The sequence below is a fragment of the Amblyomma americanum genome, chromosome 5 (assembly GCF_052857255.1).
Source record: "Amblyomma americanum isolate KBUSLIRL-KWMA chromosome 5, ASM5285725v1, whole genome shotgun sequence".
Classification (NCBI taxonomy): Eukaryota; Metazoa; Arthropoda; class Arachnida; order Ixodida; family Ixodidae; genus Amblyomma; species Amblyomma americanum.
The window spans coordinates 171,905,635-171,918,402 of record NC_135501.1 but is presented as its reverse complement, the minus strand read 5'-3'; the positions used below and the strand labels follow the sequence as shown (position 1 = coordinate 171,918,402).

General features: G+C 46.0%; 1 protein-coding gene across 1 annotated transcript in view; it reads left to right on the top strand.

Annotated features, from left to right (window-relative positions):
- Positions 1-8,390, top strand: part of LOC144134343 (uncharacterized) — a 29,314-nt gene extending 20,924 nt beyond the window's left edge. Inside the window, exons 9-10 of the mRNA XM_077667277.1 lie at positions 3,843-3,956; positions 8,232-8,390. Coding sequence (XP_077523403.1) covers positions 3,843-3,956; positions 8,232-8,390 — 273 coding nt within the window. The remainder of the gene's footprint in view (positions 1-3,842; positions 3,957-8,231) is intronic.
- The last annotated feature ends 4,378 nt before the right edge of the window (positions 8,391-12,768 follow it).

The window sequence follows — 12,768 nt, the reverse complement described above, 5'->3', positions numbered from 1 at the left end:
TTGGGCACGGGTTCAGGGGGCAGAGCTCGTCTCCATTTCATTGACCTTGGTGATCGCTGGCGCGCCTTTAATAAAATAATCAAAACCCTGTTTTACAAATCAACCAACCCTGGCAATAATACCGTGTGCCACGCTATGAAAGCTCTTCGCCAGTAGTCGCTGGGCACATCTGCTTAATACGTAGCAGTAGAGGGTTATATTCGGGAAAAAATGAGAAAGCAAACAGAAAGGAAGGAAGGACGAATGAAGGATGAAAGGAAGGATGAAAGGAAGGATGAAAGGAAAGATGACGGGAAGGCCGTAAGCCGACTTTCATTATTCCCCTCAATCAGATCCGACTCTGTTTCAAGGCATACCACAACCCTGGGACAAAAGCATTCTGGACAGAAGCATTTTTGAACGGGAAGGAGTTTATGAGCACAATATTTTCATATATTGTGGGATTTCACTAAAACAATTATTATGTGCGCAGATCTGCCGTCGGCAGGCTTGAATTTTTTTGCTATCGTCAAAAGCGTTCCCCATTGGTTTCTATGGCAGTCTTAGCTGCTCTATTCGAGCGATTGAAAAGTCTAAAAAAATATTTTGCTACATATCGAAGGAATGTACTATAACCTTCATTATTTCTATATCAGTACCTTGCAGTTTTTCAATGCTGAAAATTTTTTCCCAAAAATGTTAGGCACCGCACAAGGGGCGCAGTCTAAAGAAACGCATTAACCACCGTTACGCGATTTAGTATAGCATTTCTTGTTCCGTTATGGTCGTTCAACTGCAGTTTTATACGTTCACAAAACATACCCTCAACTACATGGTGTATCATAAGATACGCGACAATATGCTGTTAAAATTTCGTAACCACATAGTTTTACCCGGTACTAAGGTTGGTACAGATCTTTTTTTTTGTCCCATATTGAGGCTCAAAGTAATATTTTTAACCGAAAATAAATTTCATAACGTAGGTGACAGCAGAACATTTTTCTAGCTACACAACGGATTAAGGCAGGGTTGCACATTATCACCGTTCAATTTCACTGTGTATAAATATAGCATAGTCCTTCTTGGGAATAAATCACAGCAAACATACATTCTGTGCTGAAGTAAAGACTGTGCGCTTCTCATCAAGGCCGCACTGTATCTACCTGAGAGGCAATTGATGAGAGTGGATTGCAGGTGCTCACAGAATACGAGCACAAAGCATTAAAAAATAGACGCTCGGAATGAAGCTTAAAACCGTCGCAGTATGGTAACACAGAAACATAGCCTCGGCGAACACTTCGCTTGCTTCATTAATAACGAATTGTTTCTTTACATATCGCCATTATTAAGCTGTCCTTTAAAATCTGGCGCCTTACGTACGCCCTCATAAATGAGGCTACGGCGCTTTGGTTCGGGCCGCAATTATCAGGTAAAGCCAGCATTGGATGCGGAGCTATCATAATCTCGCAATAAGTAAAACCGAAACAAACGCCCTCGTCTGGTGACATTTCGACTTGGAGAAGGCCAAGAAAAATACGAAACCCGGAAAGGTAAAAGCGGCGCAGTGCTGAAAGCATTTCGCTGAGCTGCTTATCCGAAATTGACCAAAACAGGCTATCTCCATAATCCACGCCGTTAATATTTACATGTGCATTCGCACGTGCGAAATATGTTACATCTTGTCCACGCATTCAGCCAGCGAGCAAGAATTCGTGCTTGTCCCAGAAGTATGCCTGCGATTGCAAGTACGGCTACGCGATGCGGACCAAGCGGATACTGCTGCACCGGAAACACATGACCCTGTGGACTGCTGCAATCCACTCTTCGCACCTCCGCTTCCTGCGCCACGTGCCTCGAAGCGTTAATATTTGTCAGAAATGGTTACCGTCTCTATGTGAGCTTTGCCGTGGCCAGCTATCTTGGACATGGAAACCAGCCTCGTTTGTTGTCCGCCAGTAGCGAACATTGTGTAATTCTATGCGCATATACGAAACAAGGCCGTCCCGACAGGTACTGTGCGAACGCGGTGATTGTCATGGCTGACTTTCCCCACACACTAAACAATTTCTCGCCCTTTAGGGTGTAAATCAGCTGTCCCCAGACGAACACCCTTTTCCAATTGTTCGGTGCTAAAAAAGGGTGGAGAGATCAGCACCCTTAAGGAAGGGTGCACTTAATGATACTTTACAGGATGTAATGGTTGCACCCTCATTAAAGGGCACTATTTTTCCATAACACCTCTACGAATGCGTGTTATAAGGGTGCTCCACATTGATCCACCCATGAAGCAAAAGCCTTGGACTGATGCGCGCCCTCTAAACTTTCATGCTGTGAACCCTTCCTGAAGGGTGCTGATCTCTGCACACTTTTTAGCACCGAAAAGGGTGTTCGACTGAGGACAGCTGATTTGCACCCTTAAGGATGAGAATTTGTTTAGTGTGCATAGTTGCGAAATCAGGCCTAATAGAATGCATCGTACGCTCGCGCAAACTATGTACGGCGGTCATGAAAAATCAGTGGCGTCTAACGTGCACACGCAGTTCCCGCGCTGATTTTGAAGCGTTTTGAAGCAAGAAGCCTTTGTCCAGATCTTCTGCGCTTCACTATATACTAGCACACCGAGCCACCCCAATGATGACTTCCAGCTTTCCGGAAATACAAACAAGGGGTGGCCATTACGAAAAGTTGAATAGTACGTATCTGCTCGCTCCCAGCAATTATGCCTCTCGCCGCCCCGGGGAACGACACGGCGCTACTGTCAGGCTGCCTAAATTTAGCTTGGGATCTGTATACAAACGTCTTAAGGGTGTCTGTAAACGAATCACAGGTACACATGGGAAGGAACAGGCTACAAAGGAGAAAAAACGAGATGCCATGATTATTAGAGCATTATGGGGGTACAAGAGAGATCAAGTTTGCAGAGGTATTTGAAAATAAGTTGTGGTGCCAGGGCTTACTTCTGGGAACGTATTTAATGGCTTAAGACCAGGTGTTAAGTCGTTGATAAAAATAATATTAGAGAGCGGTTGACAAATTAGCACGAACTTCTCTCTGCGAAACCTCAAACGAGGCAGTGCACGTGTAATGGACTGCGCAACGTTCAAAATCTCGGAAAACACACCAGAGTACCTTATAAATAACACATGACAAAACCGGGTGATAGCAGATTTTTACAACAAACCAGCAGTAAAAAAACAGAACAATGATACTTTCACGCGTTGTTTTTTTTTTATCTACTCAACACCCGCAAAGGCAAAAGCCGTAATCCTCCTTTGGCTGGCCTGCCCTTGCGTGTAATCCGCTCAGACTTGTTCCAATCGCGCCCACACCAACACCATGAGATTGGTGACAACGGCGAGATTCTCCAAGCGCAACATCTACACTCCGTCTGGCACGGACTACAGCCGCTCGAATGTCTGATTAAGCTGACTTTTTTTTCCATGTCGTGATAGCTTTCCTGCACTCAAAGCAAGCAATTTTAACTGCTCTTACTATCCGCTGCAAGCAGTCGTAATATGTATTTTATTGTTCAAAAAATGGTTACTGATGTATTTCATTGGAGGACGAACGAAGGACAATTTTCCACCAGTACATCACGGGTTGTTCGCGTTACGTCATCGGGGATGTGAATGAAAAGGCACACCGGCGTAACGTAGTCTTCAGACGGGGTTGGCCACCCTCAGAGCGTGTCCTGCTGAAATGATCTATCTGCTCAGGGCACACATGGGGCCAGTTTGACAGTCCTAGGTGAAGCATGACCCTACAAAATCAATATTGTGTTTAGAACACTGCGCAAATTGTTCCGCACTTTTAATAAGAAAAAGAGTACAAAATACTGACTCTTTATCGCCTTTTCTTTCCAGCCATGCCCTAAGGGCTACCCGCTAAAATGGCAGGCTTATTCGTTCTTTGGACAGGTGCCTGGCAACAAGACTTATGTGTACGCCATCGATGGCCAGTCAACCATGAAGGAGAAGGTTAGTTAAAAAAAGTGAATTTTCCATCCCTTCCTTTTCGCCACACGACCGTAACACGCTTCTCCACGCAAAGTGATTAAAATGTTAACGTTGCTGCAATATAAATCTACCATAAGCAGCAAAGCACAACTGGAAGAGTTCATATATATGTTCCTTGCCAGATCAGTGTTGCGGGTTCGGTTTCCACATCCTTCCGAAGGCTTTGACGTAAATGATATGTCATGGCTTCAGAGCATTCAGCCGAGAATTTCTCAAAACTATTTGCTTTAAAATTAATTTCCTTTGGGTAACAGATTAATCGCAGCATTATTCTCCCATCGTTCAGCACTACAAATTTTTAAAAAATTGAAACATTCTCCTACGCACCTTGCTTTCGGTGACTCTTAGCTTCGATATATATATATATATATATATATATATATATATATATATATATATATATATATATATATATATATATATATATATCCGTTGCAATATATTGCAACGGGACGATGTTTCCGCCCGAACGAAAGCACACCAAGTCGGAGAGAGCCAAAGGCATAACGCCGCGACCACCAATCCTTCCTCAGCGCGGGCTCGCTCCTCCGCGCTCCTCATCTTCCGCGCAGGGCCCTTCGTCGGCTTACGCCGTGCCCTGGGCGTTTATTTCCGCAACAACTTTCCACCAGGGAGGGGGGGGGTGGATTAAAGGGAAGGAAGGAAGTCTATCTTGACGCAGTTCCACGGTCCAAATTGTTCGAGTCCAGGGAGGCCAGCCGGAAAGTACGGCAGCCTTAAGTGATGCCGTCCCACGGCAATGGCCGCAGACTCCAGTGTAGCGGGGCGGCGACGCTTTGCGCTGCACTCCTTGGGAAACTCCTAGTGGCGCTGCACTCCTTGAGAAAGGCATCGAGCACTTCCAGATGAGCCACTCGGCGTTCCGGGCGAAGGTTCTCAGGAGCATAGCTTGATTCGCGGTAGGCATCGACACGTGGTGATGGCGTTGAGGTCCCGTTTGATACCAAACTGTCCAGGTCGATGGCGCAGCTGCTTGTAGGTAATTCTTCCGCGTACGAAAACGGTGAGGGCTCCTGCTGGTCTTACGACAGTGGTTTCATTAAGCCGTTCACCTCAAGCTTAGCCAGCTTTCCGGCTTTGTCGGCACTGTTGGCCTCCGGCTCTTGTATCTGCGCCTGGTGCTTCGTGTTCGCTTCTGGAGGCGCATCTCCAGGCTTGCCCTCTTCTAGTTTTACCGTGGCAGACGGGGTCGCTTCCATGTCTACAGTCTGGACCGACACACTTCGTAACTTGTGATTGCGCCATTCTTCTTCGGATGGAGACGACATATCGGCATTTGATTCAGGTTTCCCTGGATTGACACAACGTGGGCTCGGAGAAAGGAAGCGGTCAAGCTGTTCGTTGACTTCAAATTTTGTGAGCTGGGCGAAGGCTCCTGCAGTCGCCGCAGAACGTCCCACGCCGGTTAGGTTTCCTCCGGTGAGTGAGGCGGCAAGCACCACATGGTGCGGGACAACCGACCCACGCCGACCTTCAAGCAGGCTGCATCGACTCTACGGACGTTGGTGCGAAAACTGGGCGCTGCAGGGGAACAGTCGCAGGCATCCAATTTGCCTCCACCTCCCGGCCTACGCACCATCCTCTACCGCTCTCGCTCACGCTCGTCGCCACGTGCAGCCAGCTTGTTCCTTGGCACTTGATCACCCATTGCCCTAACCGATTGGTCCGGCGCTGCCTCATCGCCGCAGACGCCAACTTCTTGCTCCACCTTCTCCAGTCGCCTGAACATACGGTCCAGTCACTGATGGAGGCGCTCAAAGGCGGCCTCCAGCGCCGGGGAAACTGGCACACCGTCGGAATGCATGGCTCCTGTTTGTGCTGGGGATAATAAAAAAAATTAAGGGGATACTTAAGCTCGGGCTTCAAGGTATAATGCAATTGCGTTAATGGGTTATTGAGACCCTTATAATAGGGTGACGCTATCGGTTAGGGTCATAGCGGAATAGCGGGGCTCCAGTGCGCCGGCACAGGACAATAACGCCCCGTCCGTTATTGTCTTGCACGTGCGCACCGGCGTCCGGGTATTCCCCTATGCCCCTAACCGATAGGGTGACCTTATTCTACAAGTCCCTAATGCCATATATCTGGAATTGGTCATTCTCGACTTTACATTCATTGATCCCAGGCAGTCCTCATACTACTCCTGGCGCCAATATTGCGGCCGATAATTGATGTGCCACTGCCTTTCGATGGCAGGTGCTGCCACCGGTGGGGCTTGTGCGGCCCAGGTTGCTCTTCCCGAGCAACGTCTCGCGACCTGCCATAAACTGCCCCCTGCCGTTGTGGGCAGTCAGCTGACAATCCGCTGGGCAGGTTGTGATAACGTCACAAGATCATTTGATCCGAGCAGGCCCAGATGCCACCCAGGTTGCTTCTCTGGGTTTTTTTATTCTTCACTATATATATATAGGAAAGCAAAATATCTATAGGAAAGCAAAAATCTATGAGAAGCCTATAAACTTTCTATAGATCATTTTTGAAAGAGAATTAACTCATTAACTCTATCGCCTTATATTCTTAAGGCCTCAGCATGAGTATCCCCTACAGTTTTAGTGTGCGAGCAGTAAGGCCCCCACTCATCTCTGTCCGAAGGTCGTTTGGCTTTTTATTTTGTTCAGATATTTATGCTGGTTCTATGGCCAATCGGGGTTTCTGAAGTTTTTCATGATATCACCATGCTTGCAGATAAGCCATTCCTGCGATTCTTATAGACTTTTGCTTTCCTATAGATATTTATGTTTGTCTATTCATAGCGCTGACATCAAAATTTAATATGAAGCTACGAGGAACACTTAAGGGCTCGACCTTCACCACATCACAAATCGCAGGTATGGTTTATCTGCAAGCATGGTTATATCATGAAAAACTTCAGAAACCCCGACCGGCCATAAAACCAGCATAAATCTGTGAACAAAATAAGCCAGCAATTTTTTACTCCCCTAAGAGTTCCACCAATCGTCTTTGCAGTTAATTTATGATCACATTCCTTTCTCGTGCTGTTTCGGTTTCGGTTTAAACACCCGCTTGAGGACTGTGAAGTCAGTGTGTACTTACAAGTCACGTGACATGAAAAAAGAACTGCAATATAATGGCTGCTTCCCCATTCGTTCTGATTCCGGCTTCTGGGGAAGGCTGCCTTCAGCACTGGAGTAAATTAAAACGATGAAGCAGTGATTAAATGGATGTTTTTCTATGCCTCACGTGACAGTGTTTGAAACTGGACGAGTTTGAATTCGAGTGGGGCTTGATCATTTAAAAAAAGGCTCTTCTGCTGCCGGAGTGACGTCATCTTACCCCGAGAGAGCCATAGGATTGATTTTTATTGAGTACAAAAAAACAAGGCAGTCGTTAAATCTGCGCCTTCAGGCCTCTCCTAAAACTTGTTGCGATATTTCCCGGCGTCAGCCTTACATATACTCACCAGTCAACGGCGTGGTCGAAGGAACTGCACAGGTTGGAATGCAGCCGGGAGGCATAGCCATTTGGTAATAACGTGATATCATTACAGTGCACGTTGCACGGAACCTAGGGGTTGTGAGAACAAAATCCTCTTCAGACTCAACCTCTAAGGTGTGAAAATTAAAATTCTATTTGTGTTAAAACGAAATTCTCATTGGTAGATATTGTTACTTCACGGTCTCTGGACCAATTAACAAGGATCGCGGGGTCTCCAATAAAAAATAACAAAAATGCAAGAATATATAGAACACTGTCCGTGTCTGGGCAGTGTATGCAAAGAGGATCCCTGGCCACTGAAGGGACTGGTTTTACGCTATCGCGTAGCAGTACCTAATCTCATTCACTCTTCCTTAAGTGTCCCCCGAATTTCTAATAAAATAAAGCGGAAACACCAAAACCATGCTCAAATTCATATTGTTTGCCCACCGTCTTACGATCCACCTAACAGAGTTACTCCTCAATCGTCTTTGCAGATAATTTATAAATCACATTTCTCGTGCTGTTTTGGTTTCGGTTTAAACAGCCGCTTCAGGACTCTGAAGTCAGTGTGTACTTACAGGTCACGTGAGACATGAAAAACCTGCAATATAATGGCTGCTTCCACATTTGTTCTCGTTGCAGCTTTTGGGGAAGGCTGCCTTTAGCACTTCAGTAAGGAAGCAGTGATTATATGGATTTTTACATGCCTCAAGTGACAAAACGAAATTCTCATTAGAAGATAACGTTACGTCACAGTCTCACCAATCTTCTTTGCAGTTTGACAAACTCAAGAGCGCCTACGACCTTCGGCCGGGCATGTCCTGGTTAGTGAACAACGTGCACCTCGGCAACTATGACAGGAATTGCTCCGCCAGTCTTGACCATTTCACCCGGCTGAAGTACCTCAAGGGGAAAGATATGTTCAATATTCCCTGAAGATCACCAAGGAGCGAAGAGGGTCGGTGTTGCTGAGAAGGCAACGGTCATTATAAAAGGTCTTCGTGCCTGTCTCAAAAATTGTTGACAGTTGTCTGGCGGCTATCTGTAGTAAGCGACGGTTTCCCTCATCTGTGCTGTTTTCTCGCTAGTGTCTATATGTCTGTACACTTGTGAAAGCCGCCGCTTATTGTTCGCATAGCTTCAAATACACTGCGAAAATATATTGGCGCAGAGCGCAGGTATATCATACGATGTGAGGTGCTCGTCCCTTTCACACCTTTCTTCATGATGAAATTTCTATTACACTGTGAAAATATATTGGCGCAGAGCGCAGGTACTGTCACCCGATGTGAGGTGCTCCTCCCTTTCACACCTTTCTTCATGATGCAGGTTCTTTTACACTGCGAAAATATATTGGCGCAGAGCGCAGGTACTGTCACCCGATGTGAGGTGCTCCTCCCTTTCACACATTTCTTCATGATGCAGGTTCTTTTACACTGCGAAAATATATTGGCGCAGAGCGCAGGTACTGTCACCCGATGTGAGGTGCTCCTCCCTTTCACACCTTTCTTCGTGATGCAGTTTCTTTTACATTGCGAAAATATGTTGGCGCAGAGCGCAGGTACTGTCACCAGATGTGAGGTGCTCCTCCCTTTCACACCTTTCTTCATGATGCAGTTTTTTTTTAAACTGCGAAAGTATATTGGCGCAGAGCGCGGGTACTGTCACCCGATGTGAGGTGCTCCTCCCTTTCACACCTTTCTTCATGATCAATTTCTATTACACTGCGAAAATATATCGGCGCAGAGCGCAGGTACTGTCACCTGATGTGAGCTGCTCCTCCTTTTCACGCCTTTCTTCATGATGCAAATTTCTTTTTCCCTGAATTAATGCGTTACGTTTTTTGCTAAGGTAATTTTTAAGGTTTCTTCTAGCTGTTCGTTGCCTCCAGGTCTCTCCTAAAACTTCTCGCGTCAGCGCCTGTCTCGTGTTATACTTTGTGAGTGTGGTGTCTTGTGCGCTTCATCTGCTCAATATAAATACCCACCTGACAACGCTCGTCAAAGGCACGGACAAGGGTGCTACAAAGATTCGAATGCAGCCGGAGTATCTAGCCATTTGCAAAAAAACTAGATATGGGCTATAGTGCCTATACGCGGTGCCAAAATTTCTTTCACATTGTAGTCGAAGCTATGCGACCGATAGGCGGCACTTTCCACGCGTGTACAGACATTAAGGGGCGCTTGCCCTAACGCTGATCTCTAAACAAATATAGATATTTTAGAGCTTTTTCTTTGGCGCGAACTTTGGCGTGAAATGTGGCGTCAACTTTACAAGTTACTGCTATGTGCAATATTCTTAAAGGGGTATAGACACCTAAATTTTGGGTGCGTTTTCTTGTTTGTAAAGATACGTAAGGCATTATTATACATAAATTACTATCTGGCGTTCTCCTACGACTGCTAGATAATTTGTAATCGCATTTCTTTCTTGTGCTGTTTCGGTTTCGGTTTCAGCAGCCGCTTGAGGACTGTGAAGTCAGTGTGTACTTACCGGTCACGTGAGACATGTAAAAACTGCAATATAATGGCTGCTTCCACATTCGTTGTCATTCCGGCTTTTGGGAAGGCTTCCTTCAGCCCTGCAGTAAATTAAAGCAATGAAGCAGTGATTATATGGATGTTTTTTCCATGCCTCACGTGACAAAAGAAACACTCTGACTTCATAGACATCGTTCGGCTGTTGAAATGAAACCGAAACAGCATGGCTGAAAAAATTCGATTATAAATTATTTATAGGTCGGAGGAGAATATCACATTATCACATGGTCATTCCTACGTAGTAGTATCTTCTGGATCATTATAGAAAAGCGAAAATGTCACCAAAATTAGTCGTCCATACTCTTTCAACAGTGAATTTTTATAGGATTGCTGCGCATAGTTCGTCTTTATGGAGAGCACCTATGTGTCCTCTCTACCACGGAGGGCAGGTGGAGATACGTTTTGGGGTCATTAGAATAAAATCCTTTCTTACTATAACCTGGTCCTTCCGAATGAGTTTTCAGTTATGTGCCAGCGAAATGTGTGAAATAAACTAGTATTCATAAAAATATGACTTTACGAATGAAGACGATAGGTAGTCAAATTGCGGTCCCAGTAGAACAGTGCCATTACACCATTACGGGAAATATCTTCCCTCAGAATTCTTATCCAAGAGTGCTCACCGGTAGGCTCAAGGCTGCATTTTTTTTTCTGAATAGAGCGACTGCCAGCGTAACTAGCCATTTGCATAAAACGTGATATGGGCTATAGTGCCTGTACGCGGTGCCAAAATTTCTTTCACAGTGTAGTCGAAGCTATGAGAGTGATAGGCGACACTTTCCACAGGTGTACAGACATAAGGGGAGCTTGCCCTAACGCTGTTCTCTAAACAAATCTAGATGTTTTAGAGATTTGTCTTTGGCGTGGAATTTGGCATCAACTTTACAAGTTACTGCTAAGTTCAATATTCTTAAAGGAGTATAGACACCTAAATTTTGGGTGCGTGTTTTTTGTTTGTAAAGATGCGTAAGACATTATTATACATGAATTACTACCTCCCATTCTCATACGACCGCTAGATAATTTATATTCCCATTTCTTTCTCGTGCTGTTTCCGTTTCGGTTTCAGCAGCCGCTTCAGGCCTCTGAAGTCAACGTGTACTTTCAGGTCACGTGAGATATGAAAAAACTGCAATATAATGGCTGCTTCAACATTGTTTCTCATTCCGGCTTATAGGGAAGGCTGCCTTCAGCGCTCCAGAGCGCAGTTTAGATGCCACATTTTTCAGTATTTTTCGCCCTGGATTTTTCGCCCACAAAGCAGGTACCTTATTTTCTGCAGAATGAAAGCCTTACGCTAAGACACATACATAAAAAGGCATAAAAACAGCTAAAACCTATAACCGGGACGAAGAAACCCTCTGCGACTAGCAAGGTGAGCAAATCTGTTCGCTGCTCACTGCACCTCCACTGCTTGTATCGATGGGATTTTTTTCCAATAAATTCTCAAAGAACGCAGTCTGCGACTTGCCATCTTTTAATGGCCGGGCATTGCTGGTTGGAGGAGAAACTGAGGTATACTGCTTGGCAAGAAAGAACGTGCTATAAACCTGAAGAATATGAAGAAATATGCAGGCCATACGGGAGCCTCCACTGCAAATTGTATCTTTACTCGATAAGTACGAAAACCGGCCCTCTCTCCCCCCTCCATCCTAAAACCTGGCCAGTTATCACTTTTACGGGATAGGCCCATTAATATGAAAGTTCTTTAGCTACAAAATATGGCAGCTGGGACAAGGAGCAAAAATGTCAATGCCACAGATCCCTGGGGATACTCGTACCACTCCTGGCGTAGAGGTGGAGCGGTTAAGCGATGCGCCGCTGCCCCGCGATGGCATGTGCTGCCACCTTTGGGGCTTGTGCGACACATGTCCCTTTTTCTGAGCAACCCCTCGCGACCAATCAATTTAACTGCCACCTGTCACGGTCAACACTTTCTTCACAGCCCGGTGGGCAGGTTGTGTTTACTCCTCAAGGTTACGTGACCGATGTGGCCCACATAGGTTGCTTCTACGGGGATTTTTTGCCCACAACGCCGCCGCCGACCACGACGACGACGACAGATTTTCTGTAGAAGGGCACGTGTTAAAACTGGTTTTAAAGGAATGCATCAATGCAAGCTCTTACAGCTTTGGTGTGCTCAGCTGCCGTGGAACTAAGCACCCCTAGCCTGCCCATTCCTCAACCCTGGCCATAATCTCCTCTTTCCCAGGTATCCGTCCTCTGGGTTCATACCGTAGAGCCACGGGAACCTCAAAGGCCACTTTGCCACCTCCCCCATCTCTCTCCGCCCTCTCACTATGCCACTCCCTCCAGACCAGATGCGATCAAGCACGGCAGCAGAACATGCAATCGCGACATGCGGTAGTGATAGCGGCCTGCTTCGTGTAGTGTAAGAAAGGTCTGCGGATTTACGATGCGCAGCTCTTAAGGATATGAAGACGACCGACTAGAAGTTGCCTCTGAACCTACACCCCCCCCCCATCCCTCATTCTCCTAATTCCCAAACAGCGTCAAAGTGCCATCGCTCCTTCGCAATAAAGGCTGCATTCATTCATCCCGAGATAGAAATCAGTGCTAAATGGCTAAACCGAAGCTGCAACAGTTTTCATTGTAAAATAAAAACTAAGCGGTGGCCCCAGCGGCACTCATGCCCCAAATGAGGCGGAGTCAGCCCATCAGCGCTCAGTGATAGTGTGAAGTAGTGTTCTCGCCTGAAAATGATTTGGACGTGTGCTAGTCGCCTTAAACTGGACACAGAACACTAGAAAACA